The 16,213-nt window shown below is 37.7% G+C and overlaps 1 protein-coding gene and 1 long non-coding RNA gene across 2 annotated transcripts in view; one reads left to right on the top strand and one right to left on the bottom strand.

The window, feature by feature from the left end:
• The first annotated feature begins 1,355 nt into the window (after nt 1–1,355).
• Nucleotides 1,356–5,470, top strand: LOC134515252 (uncharacterized). The gene is made up of 3 exons (XR_010070923.1): nt 1,356–1,779; nt 4,242–4,328; nt 5,266–5,470. It is a non-coding gene; the product is annotated as an uncharacterized LOC134515252 (long non-coding RNA).
• A 5,755-nt stretch (nt 5,471–11,225) lies between these two features.
• Nucleotides 11,226–16,213, bottom strand: part of LUZP2 (leucine zipper protein 2) — a 211,909-nt gene continuing 206,921 nt past the window's right edge. The window contains exons 11-12 of the mRNA XM_063332815.1: nt 12,568–12,645; nt 11,226–11,879 (exon numbers count right to left, since the gene is read on the bottom strand). Of these exons, the coding sequence (XP_063188885.1) occupies nt 11,775–11,879; nt 12,568–12,645 (183 nt within the window). The 3' untranslated portion in view covers nt 11,226–11,774. The remainder of the gene's footprint in view (nt 11,880–12,567; nt 12,646–16,213) is intronic.

Below are 16,213 nucleotides of genomic sequence, written 5' to 3'. Positions count from 1 at the left end.
GATACTTCTGATGAGTATCAGAGCACAGCACAGCGATGTTTTCACACATTAAAGGTTGGGTATGAATATTTCACTGTACAGGAACCTGGGAAGGGGAATAATAGTGTCAGTAAAAAAATTACGACTAGAGAAAAGCCTTTGAGTGCTCCTGTAATAGTTGTTGATTGAATTTGCAGTCTGGCAAGATCATTTTCTATGTGGTGTCTGGTTGGTGGATTGTTTTCCTCTGAGATCAGTAAGGTATGCTTATTGTGTAAAATATTTCCAATCCCACTTTAAAAGCTGATTTTTGGGAGATAACAATCTTACGACTCGGCTGGTGATTGCCTGTTTAAGTCTGTGTTATTACGCTACTTGCACTGTCTCTATGGAGCATGGAAGGGTGGATGGGTGGGTGTGCGCACGTGAATCTGCTTATGAATTAAAAATGGATTGCAAAGGATAAAAGAAATGTTTATTACTGGCTTGCATCCACACTTGTGTTTCACAGTTCTTTTCCATTCTCCCTCTAGCTTCATGGAATATGGTAAATAGATTAACACTGAAAGGTGTAATATACAAACCCCCTCTCTTTGATACCATGAATTACTCTGTCCTTACAGGCACCTAATTATAGTAGTTGAATCCTTCATGGTTTTGGTTTTTTTGCCTGCGATAAAAACTATGTCCTATCTGACTCCCAAGTGAATAAACTGCTTTACAAGCTTAAAAGCAGATGTTCTTGTTATGTTAAGAACTGCATATTCCAAAAAGGGTGTTGAACTGCCGCCGGCACCATCACCAACCGCTACGAGAAGAGCAACACACACATTCTTTCCTCGTTGCCATGACGTAGCGTTCTCCTTACCTGGCTGCCCACCAGCAGAACTAGACCTATATCAATTGACCAAACAAATGCTTTTTCTCAAAAGTCACTGTCCTTGTTTACATTTGTGAAAATACAGGCAAAGCAACTCCATAAAATGAATCCAAACTCATTATTTCGCATTTCAGTCATTTAGAAATATAGGATCACTGAGTCATTGTCTACGTCTTCTCTCCTCTACAGTTCATCATTCAGCAATTAAAATTCAGATCTGTGAAAGTTTTGCAAACCCAGGGAAATAAAAAGATTTTCTCAGCCATTTTTTTGAGTTTCGCTCTGGCAGGCTTTTCTGAGTTAGTGAATTATTTTTCTGCACATAATAATTCAAACCAGTGCATTTCCCGGAGGATGTTCATTTCCTTTTTTCAGCACATTTTTTCCTAGTTAAAATGGTATTTGAAAATGGGAGGAGGAAATGAGGAGAGGAACGAGACAGATATATCAATCGCTGAACAGTTTTAAAGAGCACTGACTGCATCGCTTCCAACAAATACATTATGTCCTGATTCAGGAATAATAAGAAATTACATCTCACATAATACGCATGAAGTAAATCCAGCTTCAACCTCCTTTTTGATCGCCCAGGTCCATCAGGAGATGAGAAGGGTGGAAAGGCGTAAGAAAGCACCTCCAGGGTCCTGGAGGATGCAAATGCAGAGCAACATACCAACTAAAAAAACTAGGCTTATTTCAGCAGACTTTCTAATATAGAGTTGTCATACGTGCACCAAGGACTGGCAATGAAAGATCCGTTTCTGACACAGTACCATTTGTCCCATCAAAGACAGTCCTGTGGTATTAAGGTTATTACGCCCGGAGAACCAAGACCCAGCTGGCACCACTAAATTTAGCAGAACATGAGGCCACGTGGGAATTTCTTACAGATGGCAGTCATCTCATCTGCACTGGAAAAGGTAAAAGCAATATAATTTCATTACTTGCAGTGAGCCTTTGCCTGTCACATCTGCAGAGCAATGACACCACGAGAAGATTTTTTTTTTAAAAGTGTTGGTTTTTGCTCAAAGAACATATAATGGCTTCACTCTGCCTAAGAAATAGGTCGGTTTATCAGCAGCTGAAGCCTGTATATTTGAGTGTGTTAACTTTTTAGGAGTAATGGGTGTTTTATTATTAGCAATCGCAAATGTTATCAGAGCTGTGAAGCCATTATTTAGCTTAGCGCTGTCCATTGATTAAGAAGCACTTTTAATTAAAATTACCAAAATTCTAGTCTCCTTCATTAGTGACATAATGGATTTAAAATGAAAAGGGGTCAGTTTGGGGATTATTTTGTGAGTATTAATTAATTCTATTAATTAATATTACTTAACAAATTCTGTCTTAGAAATGATAGTTAATGGAGAATTATAGCCAAAGTGGGGATCTGGTATTTGTTTGGTTTTAAATTTAGGAACCTAAATTAGAAACCTGATTATCAGGAGTTAAATTCAGTGTGCCAAATTCACATTGAATATACAAATTCACATTTTTGAGTTAGTTTGTGTTCAGTTTTTAAATTCTGCCACTTGTATTAGTAAGACACAGAAAAAATACCCACCCAAGAAATCCCGTTCTCTCTTCGATGACCCATGATGAAGAAAAACAGAGAAATGAGAAAGGGTTCCAAGTACGTACGGATCTCCAAAATCAAAGATCTCTCTTACTCAAGGATATGAACATCTAAGACGTTTAAATGTAGGGATTTTTTTTAAATCTGTAAACCCATAGATATCAATCTGCAACAATAAAACCCCCATTTTTTAAATGTTACACATTAATACACAATGTATGTTTTTAAAATAGTTTGAAATTGTATTTATATGATCCGGTTTTACTCAGATTCACCCGCATGTAACGGAGGAGTAAACCTAAGACGGATGCTTGTGAGACAAGATACTTCTTTTTGAAATTGGGTGTATGGATATAAATATATACACATATACGAGGCAGAGGAATTTTCCTTCTCTTGTCTAAAGGTTTTTGAAAAGTGGCAGCTTTCTTGAGGGCTGCTCTCCAAAGTGAGAGAGGATTGCACGCTTCCAAATTATCCAAATTCTCCTGAAGTTTCTGCAGAAACCAGCAAATTTGGAACCTTTTTCTTTGGGGAAAAAAAGTATTACAGCAGCAAATCCACCATTGTCATTGTGAATGCTATTTGCTTTAAAGGTACTGCTTGCTCTGAAAAGTAAGTTTTCTTCATTGTCATTACAAGTCTGAAAAACCCTAAGACCGAAAGCTGCTACCAATTAATTCTGGGCATGACTATAAACATCCAAAGATTTGCAAACTATCTTTCAGTTTGAAAAACCACCACTCTGCCTAGTAACTGTCTTAATTAGTAACCATTACATGAATCTTAATTAATTTTTCTGTATATAAAAATCAAAATCTCAGTGGTGAATTTCAAAGGAGTGAAAATACTATTCTTCATTTCTTCACTGGGGTTCTGCAATAGCTACAACAGGGATCCAACAATTAAAATTCTTTTTTCATAGTGAAAATAGTATTATTTCAGAGGATGCCTTGAAATCAGTTCCTGGTTTTTTGTCCTATTCTATTTATTCTGAACAAGCGGAATTTGAATGTAATGTGCAAGAAAGAGATGTATTTACTCACTCATGTAAATGAAAGAAATTATTATCAAACCACTTGACATGCCAAATGTTGGGCTTTACTTGTCCTCACTCACAATTAGCAGCTTTGAAATAGTTCTGGATCAGTCTTATTCCTTTTCCCAAATAACAAGGAATAAATAACCCATGTATCTGGGTTTTGCTCTTTTATTTAACAGCTTCATTTAAACTAATTTTTTGTATCTCTTTATCTATATAATATATGTATCATGAGATATGTATAGATACAAGTATATAAAGAAATGGATTTTTGATGCTAGACGCTATATAAGACTATGTTATATATGCTGTAACAGAATATACTGCCTATAACATCATATAAATTATGGGTGGATATATGTATTATTATGAATATATAAATGAGATATAAACATAATCTAAATCATGGATGTTATATAAATACTATGTAATATATTACATATATTGCATTACTATATACTCATATATAATATATAATTATTGTTGGGTATATACATATAATATGTATACGATAATGCTAATTCTAATGCTTGTCCTTCCCTTCAGGTCATCACAGAAGGTTTTTCCCCAGAAGCTTCACTGACATTATATGGTTAAGAAATAATCTGCCCCAGGGTTCCTAAAACAGTCTTGAATTTTGACACCTACTGTATGTGGGTCCTATTTCAATCAGTAATCAACTCCTTCCTTGACATCGATAAGTCTAGATTTTGTTTGCAGGTTTTTCGCTTTGTTTAATTTTGGTCTGTTTTTTATTCTTTTAGATGATATCTTCCACTGCATTTCTTAAAAAGTCACTAGCTTGAATGTCGACTGAGGCTGTGATGAATTACGAATCCATAAAACCAAGAGTAAGTGAATAATACTTTTTAAGCAGCCTGTTTTCCCGTATCACAGGAAGGATGTAAATAAGTTCCCCTTGTTTCGTAGGCACTAAAGAAAGTGTGTTGAACGCTTTTTCTTAACTTTGACAAGGCTTACAATTCTGAAACAGACAGTTATGCTTGGTGTAATTTTAAAGGTTTTTCAGAGAAAAGAACAGCATGGAAACTACTGCTTACCACATCCAATTCTCTTTAACGTTGTCTTTAATTACAAAACAAGTGCCGTAGCAGTATTTGCTCGGAAGTACGACTGCCACGGTGCCCGAGGTAACACTGGGGTGCTGCACTAACAGTTTGACGCGATGCCCCGTCCAGGATGGCAGATGCTCACCCAGCATTGTCACGAGCAAGTCACCAAAGCAGTCATCCAAGTTCAGTGACCTGAGGAATACGAACCAACCTACCTGCAGGAAATGCCTTTAGTCAATGGGACGTGACCGCCGTGTTGCGTTAGCCCCTACTGTAGCGGGATTTAATAGCAACATAATCCTTGAAACCGACACTGCAGCTGACAGGCTGACAGTAGAAAAGACAGGAAGACGGGAAAAAGAACATGAGAGGATATTACCTGATGCATAAAATGGAATCCTGCTGAACGTCACGTCACTTTATACTACAGGTCAACATTGGACAAAGATGTTTAACCAAATGTTTCTTGATGTGCCAAAATATTATTTGCTTGTCATCACGTTAATCAAAAGTATTCCAATTAAGTTACAGCTACAAAGTGACATAGAAACGTGACAAATATCCAGGTTTCCACATATTTGCTAACTATTATATGGTTTTAGTTAAATAGCTCTCCAATCGAGCATTGCATGGAGCGAGGCAGTGTGTTTGCAGCGTGCACGCATATACACCTAAGTGCAATATTATACCTAGAACGTTGCTCCTCTGTTTTCAGGGGCACCAGTGAACTGGCAGGACTGTGCGAATAAAACAGCAGAGCTGGTACCAACTTGATCTCCCGTCCTCGGGAATGGAAGAACTGCCTGTTTCAGGCGCATTCAACACTTCCATTTATAAGGCCCTGTTTTTAGAAGCTCCTACCTTTAATTATTTGAACTGCTCTTTCCATTTTGGACTTCTACCCCAGGTACCACCTTTCCTTTAATTTCAGCCAAAACATTATTTAACTCATGTCCAGCATAAGCTCAGGAAAAACGGGCCTTGCCTTTCTTTTTTTCCCCCCGGACTAAAAAATAATAAAAATAATAATAAAAAAAATTGAATAATGACCTTTCCGTTCTATACCTTAGTAACAACTAGAAACATATCAAGCACATTCATTTTGCCACAAGTATGTTGTTGAGGGTTTTTTTTTTTGCCTTATCTGCAAGAATGGAAAATTTACACTTTGAAATCTGTGGCTGGTGGGATCAAAGTCCAGGAAAGCGGATTTTGCCTGCGTTCACCACTTGCGATGCTACCGTAGATTATGCAGAGTTAAAACAATTTACCGAATTAAGGGCTGCCCTCGTTTTCCTAGAGGAGCAGGCAGCTTGGCGAAGCTTCAGCAGTGCCAGCTGGGGGAGAGCGAGAGAAGGAAGAGCGAGCTCCTGAGCCTGCAGCGGGTCTGCAGGGCAGCCAAGGAAGGGAGCAGCCCATGCCAGGGCTTCCGGAGGACAGAAGACTTTTCTGGGTGAGCTGCAGAGGACGGCAGCTTTTTGTTGAGCGTTTGTAACAAAACCTAGCTTTTTGGCTGTGCTCTTAAGTAACAAAACCCAGATTTTTGGCTGTGCTATTAAAGAACGGGTGCAGGCAGATACATCTTAAGCGCCCGTCTGATGCTAGCACCCATGACTTATGTAGGTACCTAAATTCAGACTGAACTGACGGTTTTGATGATTTTGGTCCATGGTTTCTTCTGAACGTCTGTGAAGGGTCCCACATCTGCACATAATCGGCAGGTTTCCCCCCACCCCACCCAGCCACTACATCCACTTCTGACAATGATTTCACATGAACAGTCGCTTTTGTTTACTTTCGTTTAGTTCAACACAGCTTGGTCACTAGGTACCAATACATAATTCTAATCTCTTGCAATTAGTGTTAATTACAGTACCCGAATCTATAAAATTGAACTATTAATCATGACAAAGTTCAAAGTGATCACTACATCATTGCGGCAGTACAAGGTTGAACGTGCTGTGGAAGAATAAAACTCATTATCTTTCTTACTCTTCTGAATCAGTGTGTAAAGAATTTTGGGACACTATTGTTTCACCGTGCAAATCAAGGTGAAGGCGTTGAAGTAAATCTCTAATGTTATCACACTTGAAAATAACTTACAGAGATTTAAGGAAAAATATTTTCAGTTGGAGAACCCAGTTAAAGACTGCCAGGAAAGTTTTGCTGGTCTGATAATTTACACACGTGATTGACTTTCTACACACGTTGTTTCATGTCTTGAATTAAGGCAAAAATTAGGAAGTTAAAAACATTACAGTAAAATCAAATTAGTGTTTTATAAATCATTAATTTGTATAGTCTTGACTCACTCACAGCACCCTTAAGAATATTTTGGAAGAACAAGTTAGTGGTCTCTGGGTATGGCTAATATTTAAGGTTTGTTTGGGGTGTTTTTAAACTATTCATTTAAATAAATCAACAATTCTTGCATAGCAGTGCATTCTAATATGTATTTAATCACGTGTGCCAAATACAGTTGACCGCTTGGTCAACCTTAAAAAAAAAACCAAACTAAAAGTCAAATAAAATGGCAACTACCAAGTAGGATTGCAAATGCAGACTTTGCTGTCTATTTTCATCATTAAATGGTTTTCTTTCGTGTTTTTAAGTGGAGCCAAAATGGGAATTTTTCTTATAGACACCTTGTCAGCATATATAGAAAAAAGAATGCTCAAAATACATAAAATAGAAGACAGACAAAATAGGTATTTCTAGCTATTATTGTTTTGAGATTTTTCTAGAAATCCACCCATCTCTGGACCTTCCCTTTAAGAAATCAAATTTGAGATTTTTTTCCAACAAGCAAAGAAAATGTGCTACTATTTCGTATGCTCCTATAACCTATTTTAACCAGATCTGACTTAAAAAAATTAAACTATCTTATCCTATAATGATAGATTCACATTATAGAAGGCAGCGTATTATATCATTTGTACTGAAGTACTTACAGAATTGAGAGTGAGACGGCTTTCCCAAAGCCACCAGGTCAGGCGGAGGCACAGAACTCAATGTATCTTCAGTTTGATGTTCTAAGACTCAGTGAGAGTATCCTCTGTTCGTATTCAAAGAAATTCTTGTTTAAATAGAAAAGTCAGTCCTTCTGACCACTTTGTAGCACGTGCCTCTGAACTGGACTGCCGTTGTCATTTTGGGCTTTTCATAGTCCCTTAATACTGATTAAAAATCGCAAACTTCCCAGGTTATTGTATAACTGAATGAAAAACCCTGTCTGTATATAAAATTCCATGTGAATAGTCAACAATGGACCGGATTTCACGATTTTAATTCCTAACTAGGGAAGCACCAAGACATCCTGATGATTAAAACGGAAATGAAATCTAATGAAATTAGTTTGTTCACTGTAGCAAAATGACCCATTTTAAACACAAACAGACTTAAACGTTTCTACAGCTTTTCAACAAGAAAATTAGAGGAACTCGGTGTTCTATTTTTATACACAGGCATTGCCTTGATCTTTGTCGTTTCGGTAAAGTGAATACCTCAGTTACAAATTTTGTAATGCAAAGTAAAATCTGACCATGGATGAAATTTCACTCGAGAATTTTAAATTTACACACACACATATATGTACATGCATATTTACAGGTAAAATTTTGTATAGACACATATGTAATGTGCATTTATGATTACAAATATGCACATATATACAGATGGATAGGAAGGGAGATTAAGGCTATTATACAAAAGGAAAACTGAAATGGAAGTTTACAGTTTGAAACAATGTAAAATCCATCCCATTCTCTAACAAAAGAGAATACGTTCGGCCTGCTCTTGAACTGGAAATTACATTGCTTTTAACTGTTAAATTTTGGAATATCTAATAGAAAAGCATTTTGTCGCTGTATGTGTAAGGATACGGTCCATGACCTGGTTGCCAGGCAACTACACGGAATTACAAAACATTTTCTTAAGATGTGCCGTTCTGCGGTGTGATGAGTTCGCATGGGGAAACAGACCCAGTGACACGCTGCTCTCTGAACCTGAGCATAAAAGAGTTTTAGGGTATCCTAGAGAGACCAAGTAAGTGCAACTGTGACTTAAATTGTATAAACCAAAGTTCCTTTATGACCATGTTCTTTATAATGTCGAGTAACTACAAATCAGAGGAAATAGCTTGCTCTGTTTAGCTTCAGCCCGGCGCTGGGATGTGAAACTACTCACGCTCACGGCTGGAATGAAACACCGGTTATTGGCCCACTGAGGGGAAACATACACCCCTTGCCCAGTGACAACCAATGCCAATGTTTGGAAGCATTATCGTGATGGTTTTTTTTTTTTTCTTTCTTTTTGAAATCCTTGACTTTTACCACACAAACTCTTACACATTCCAATGTCTTCTCTAATTTATTTTTTTTCTTTTTTCCACATATAAATTGAAAAGAAGTTTCCTCTCAAACTGAAAGGTGTTAATAGGTTTTTGAACAGTCGTTCTCTGAGATACAACCGTCAAGGATAGACTTCACTTTAGATGTGTACCAACCTTTCAATACAAGACTAAAATCTTCAGAATAGCAATATTTGTTAAGCCATACCTACAAAACCTATCAGATATACCTACACCATATGCAGATAAAACATTAATTTATTCATAATTATTTTTCTTAATTCTGTACCATGATGTGGATTATTCTAAAGATAGTAGGTAGGAAGATAATCAGAGATTCCCCCAGTCATCATCTTCAAGAAGTGAAACCGTTGATCACACTGAAAACGAGTAGCAATCAATGTCCCAGGTGAAGGAAGTCAAGTAATCGTCAGACCAGACGTAATTGATTTCTACACCTTTAATCACAACAGGAGGATTAATTGCCCCCACAAACATGGCTTTATTCAGTTCTGTCTCACCTCGTCATCACCATCACTTAGGAAAAGGGACATACAAAAGTGAAAGCCTACGTGCATGCGAACATACCCCAGCTGAGGATCCCATGGCTGGAGGAAAGCTTCTAACAATAAACCTTTTGCAAACAGAAAACCCCAAAAACTACCCTCACAACACCCCACCCACCCCAATATTTTGTGTATTTTTTCTGATGGTAAACATATTTATTACATTAATTATCTGATGCTGAAAAATACCAATTAAATTATGAACATTTCCAGAAAGCAGAGGGCTGCTCAGCCATTTCAAGTATGTTAAAAGAAATAAAGCTAAAAGAAATAAACAAATAAAAAGCAAGCTGGATTGTTGCTGACTTACAAGGTACGGTTTTATCATGTTGTGGACACCAACCCCAAGCCCTCTCTTGACACAGCAGTAATAAGCAGCTCTGACAGCAGTAGGTGTGTTGTCAGCACTGCTGAATCCTTCATCAAGGTGAAAGGAGGGCCAGGTAGGACAGCTTACCTCCTTCCCCCGGGACACACACGTGAAGATCCTTGTCCTTTCGAGACAGAGGACTGCAACGGTTTCAGTGACCTTTTCAGCCCATACCTCAGATACTTCAGTTCAGGCGTGTCGTATGTAAGGAAATGTTGGTTTTGACATAACCAGCAATTGGCGCCAGCTGTATATACGACAGGATCACCAGTCTCTTGGCTCACCGGAAATTTTGAAATGCAGTAGACTGTCTTCAGCCAGGTTTGCTGGGGCTATAACTGAAATGCAGCAAACCTCTGGTATGTGGCCCACGTTTGCCTGAAACAAATTCATATTGTATTCGATAGGTATGATTTGATGATGATTGATTTTCAGATCAGATGTGAAGGCACATCTCTCTTCTGATTTATTTTTTTTTTTGTGGCCAGGATTTCACTTCTTTTGATGTTTAATGGGGATAATCTTTTCTTTGATAGTAGTGTGACTTTGTCGAGCAGCACTTTGCCATCATTTGGTCAGCTCATGAGTTTCTTTTCTTTTTAAAATTGTTGTAATTTCTCCAGACAGAGAAACCTACCATTCTGTAATATCTACTTTTGAGTGGAGGAGCACATACAAGACATCAGGGTGAAATATTATTCACCCCAGCAAGGAACAGGCAGCTATTGGATGAGACTGTTGAAGGACAGGTAAAATCTTAAAAGCTAAAACTGAAGCAGAAAGCACCGCTAAATGGAATACAAGATTTGTCTATTTGCTTTTTAAACTGATTCAAAAGCAAGGAAAAGCAAACTAATATAAGTAAGCCACTTTCAATCCAGTAAAAGTTGTAAGGTGCTGCATTGCGTCAGGCAATTAACTGTTCCTAAGGCACGAGTTCTTGAAATATTTGCATCTCAACAAGACGGGGCATATGAATCCCTAAATTAGACCAATAATGACATACACAAGGAAGCAAAAGCATTCTCTCTTCCCTCTCCTCCCTTCCTTTCCGCTGTCTTGTCATAGAGTGTGTGACCCACGAGAAACTGGAAGAACCCTTGGCGTCACAGAGCTTACCCCAACCAAAACGCTCCTCTGCTGTAGTGACCAAGGGCCACCTGCAGTGGATGAAGTGGGGTTTTACCATCTAAAGTATATGTGTCCTGTTGAAGTCAGCACAAATATAAGGGATGGAACTGACTTCCCGTGACTGGTACCCAAGCTATAAAATTTTAACCCAGTTCCCGCTGCGACAATTTTTGCTTGAATCCTAAAAGCCATGACTCTCTCTGTCTCCATCCCTTTTAACTCTGCATTTCTGTCAGTGCTCAAAAATGGACCACTTGTGATAGCAGTTAGAAAAAAACCAACCAAACAAACATCTTTTATTGTTTAAGTAAGCAGATTTGAAATGGCATTACTGAAAGGTAAGTATACACGGACCCCCACTGTTCCATTTTTACAACGCTTGCTCTTATAAGTTGTATTGTACTTCAACTACGTTTACACAGATTTATTTTTTTCCCCACATTAACTGCCCCTTAATTCTTAATTTGATTTAAAACCTAGACTGCTATAAAGGTACATGAAATAGAACAGACTGAGAAAATACTTGAGAATGGCTGCTGTTACAAAGAAAATAATTTATAGTATGCAGTTACTGATCAGGTAGAACAATAGTTCAGAAACCAGACTGTATTACAAAGCAATTCTTCAAACATCCATTTTGGATTATTGCTGAAAGGTACTAATTGGTCTATTCTAGACTAATTTACAAACATTCATAAAATAGTGAAAAATGCATGCTTTAGAAACCTGGTACATTTCATGCCTCTGGACTAAAAAGAATATGAAGATGGACGCAATGGATGGGCATCTTTAATGTAGATTAGCAGCGCTTAGAGTTTTTTTTCTTTTGTACTAACAGACTCTTTGTATTTTTTCTCATTTCTTTCAGGTGATTTTTTATCTTCGGGTTTAGTCCACGGAGGGTTGCGCAACTTCTGTTGAAGGTGAAGACAGCATCAGCATAAGCATTGCACACATGATACGCACACACAGAAGCAAATAAAAAAGTATGTTAAAAATCCATGGCAATAGTGCAGGCGGAGCTGTATTTCTGTTAAACTGACGTAGCAGTTTTAAACTACTATAACAGAATATTATATCCATCAGCTGCATCTCCAGAAGGATTCTTATCTCTACTAAATAAAGCTTATTTAACAATCCTTGACATTGCAAAACCATACAAGTCTGAAGCTGCTTTATAATCATGGCGATTTCTATCTTTTTCTCTTGGTCTATCAAATGAAGAGCTCAGATGTACAACTTGCTTCAGACTTTTCTGTTGGTAACGTGGCTGCATACAGCTTCACTTAATTGCAGACGTGTAATCATTTTGGAAATCTCTCCCGTCTCCCGTTCCCAGGGCTATGGACATCATATTATTAAATTAAGTCATTTGACTACTAGGAGAAGCCAGTTCTTCAAGTATTAAATGGTTTTGCAAATTGCTACCAACCAGAAGCCATTTGAACAGCCGAATTCCAATCAGGTACAGTCAAAGTCTGAACTGAGTAAGCGGTTCCGTTTCAAAAGCGGTAGCGTAGAATGTGTAAATATACTTCAAGTAATTGCATGCTTTACAAGACCTTTCAATAAAACCCCAGGAATTACTCAGAAACAGAATACCTGAAAGCTTGTCTCTGTTTCTGCTGTCTTCAAACGAGATGTTGAATTATTGCGATTCCCCACACATGTCTTGCCAACCTGCCAACACAAATGTCAGAGATAACTACTTCGGATTTTTTTCCTAAAATATTTATGGGTTTCCAAAAAAAAAAAAAACAAACCACCCAAAAATCAGGATTTTTTTAGCCTGGTTGATGAAATACAACAAAACAAAATTTTCATAGCTAAGTAAATCCCATGCTCCCATCTTCCCTATAATGGTCTAATTTGGAGGCAAGTTTAACAACTTAACACTTACCTAGCGCTTTTTTTTCTCATGTTTAAATCTCATCACAGATAATGAAGTTTATTCCTACAGTGGTCCCAGGGAACAGATAAGTAATTATAATTGTCTGTTACGAGCGAGGAAATAGTAACAAACAGCTGAAAACTATTATTACAAGTTGGGACTTCTCTATTAAGAGTCTATTGTCTAAACTGCCAGGTCTCTTAGGTATAATAATTCCCTGGCTGGGGAAGTCAGATGACTCTCAAGGTACAGAAAAGCTTGTACGGAGTCTTCATCACTGTCATTTTATTCCAGCAATAATGTAATTTTCTTTGCCAATATGCTTTTTAATATCAGGGAAAACAGAGTTGAGCAGCATAAATAAAATTAATTACACCGTAGATTTTTGAACCAAAGAGATCTCGTGTTATGAGTCTTAAATAGAGATTTACCCAGCACTGAAATTTCTGCTGTAATTAAATTAAGGGCCCTTCAGGAGTGGGATTAATGATGCCATAGGTGAAGAAATTAAGATGTGAAATACAGTAAAATATCGATAATCTTTGGTCATTAGTTTAAAATGTGTTCACATTGGAATTTCTCTACTTATTTTGCTATTAAAACTGATACATTTAAAGGGAGTGAAAATAAATAAGGGGGGGAGGTTTAAGTCATCAAGACTCTTTCCAACATAACAGTAATATTATTTTAAATTTTAATGTAACTGTTTAGCATAAGCCCTTGAAGATTTCTTAAGCTAAGTCAAGCCTGGGTAGAATATTTTTACACATCAGTCATAATCCAACATATTAACGAAAAAAGGTGAAAAAATCATTAGTATATGGACATGAGCTTTGCTCATAGGAATAAGAATGCAAATGTCCCTTCAACAAGAAACTCGCAATAACGTCAACTGCAAGGTTTGCTGGCATTTCTGCAGCTTTTTTTTTTTTTTTTTTTAATATTATGGTTGATAACATTGGTCTAGGGTAGAATAAACTATTTGTCTGTAGGACAGCAAAGGAATCATGAACAAAAAGAGAAAAAGAAATCTCTAAGTGCTATGTTTTGAGGCTTTTTTTTGGACAGACTTTCTTAAGAAAATGGAAAGTAAATCTCAATTCATCCTTTAGCAGCTTAAGTCATGACATGATAAAAATTACCTCACTCAGCAGAGAACACTGAAAATAAATACCCTAACGCGTAAATTAAATATCAAGAAATTGTCTAAATATCCTTTCAGTACAAACGACATTAGACTGAAGTTAATTAAAAAGTAAGAGATTGACAAGGGGGAGGAAAATCCATTAAGTTTTTGCACTTGAGAAATTCTGCCAGTCCCTTGCCTGCAACAAAGTTGATCGATGAACAGGTGTGAATACGAAAATGAAACGTGTTATTAAGAAAACTACTTGGAGAGGAGACGGCTGCCTTCCTCCTCAAAGCTTCTAGAGAGAGAGTGGTACTGCCAAGGGTTTTACAGTACTTCAGGGGGGTTTTAGTCCTGTCAAAGCTACTGAAATGAGCCCCTGAGATGGTGCAATTGAAGTGATTGGTGGTGGGGACTCTTTTTCAAATTTTTCCCATAGTTAATAAAAGTTGGATTAATATTACATAATAGGGAATAATCAGTGTAGTATTGATTAAAAAAAAAACCTATTGACAAAGCACATAATCCTCCTTTTATGAAAAAAATGAAGTAACAGATGGTTTATGTTCTACATAAAGACTAAAGAGTGAGATGGCAAAGAGTAGAAATTTTAAATAAATTTTTAATACTTCAAAGCTTAAAAGTGTGGTCCTGGCAGAACTCCTATTTAAAATAGGAGCTAGATTAAAAATAAAATGCTTTGAGCTTAGTAATGTTTAGAAAAATTTGATGGTTTCAGAGACTCCTAGGTGAGCAGCTTGAGGACAAAAGATGTTACGGGTCAAAAAAGGAGCAGCATTTCAGGTTGTGTAACAAAGAGGACAGAATAACACTAATGAAATATGAGATCATTTACAAATCTGTAATTTACTCTAACTGTATTGTACTCTAACCTATTTCACCAAGGCAATACATAGGAGACAGGAATCCAAAAATATTAGTTTAAATTAATAAAAATACAGGTCAACCATTTAAGACATATACAAATGAAGGGGAAAAAAAAAAAGTTGACTTAGAGAAAATAAAAAAGCTTTATAAGTGACTAATCTTTCACATGGTTTTCATAGACCATCTCGGTAGGAAAACAGAAGTGAAGATTTATGTCTGTAGTATTTCATATTTTTTCACTCACAGCTGTTTTCCTTTGTAGTAACACACCATATGGATCGCTGCTGGAGAAAGGCAGCGGAAAGGGACGTTTTTCTAAACAAAGCAACTCCTATGTCTTTATGTTGCTAAAGCATAAAGCGTTCATTAATGATTCCTTGTCACAGTGAAGCCTTGTGTATCATTAACAAATAAATTACCGGTCGAACAACGGCGATGACTTTCAATACGCCATCGGTCAAGAGCAGCTCGATAGGCGGAACGGAAACCAGTCACTGTGGATGAGCTGCGTGCGTCCTCCCGCTCTCGCCCTTACCCCAGGTCAGTTCCTAAAGCTGAGACAGGTGGGTGCAACAGCCTCTTCTGCTGTCACTGTCAACTGGGTTTAGCACAACCTGAACTGACTCCCCCAGGTATATACCCTCACGCCTATATACAAACACACGCATATGCGAACACACACGCCCTTTACACACCATTTCCCTCAGCTAAAGACCACCTCAGACAAACGGGGAAATATAAAACCAATGCACCGCAATACCTTTCACAGCCATGAGTGACGCACAGACAGAAAAAGCCAAATATTAATTTTTAATTTTTTTTTATTTGCTAGTTCCCTCTATGCCAAGTGGTGGAAAGACTGTTGTGTTTGCTCTTCTGTGCGAGCCTCTTTTTCTGTCAGAGTCACTCCTGTGAGAGGTACACTAATTACAGAAATACAGAAGGAGAGCTTGACATGGTGGAAACTAGCAAAAATAATTGCTTTTGGAAAATAAAGGGGTTGAAATGTTGTCAGCATGGTTTTACTGTTTCACGAAGACGAGATTTTAGAAAAGCGCTGGCTGGAAGAGCTGCTGGGACTTTGCCAAGCTTTGCATTGAGATTTCAGCGTATCAGGGAGGTGAGGGCGAACTCGTAGCCGTGCGTTTCTCCCACAAGAGTGGGCATTCCTGCCGCCCTGTTCGGAGACGCGAGGGTGAGGAAGGGGGGAGGAACAGGAAGATGCCAACTGTGAAAGCCTCTAAGCAGGATGGTTACGTTTCCAGCTCACGCATAAACGCCACGGAATGGAGCAGCACACCCTTACCCTTTGTAACTCGTTCCCTTCATGCCTTGTACCA

This window comes from Chroicocephalus ridibundus, chromosome 4 (genome assembly GCF_963924245.1).
Source record: "Chroicocephalus ridibundus chromosome 4, bChrRid1.1, whole genome shotgun sequence".
NCBI classification, from domain to species: domain Eukaryota; kingdom Metazoa; phylum Chordata; class Aves; order Charadriiformes; family Laridae; genus Chroicocephalus; species Chroicocephalus ridibundus.
This window is presented reverse-complemented; position numbering and strand designations above follow the sequence as displayed.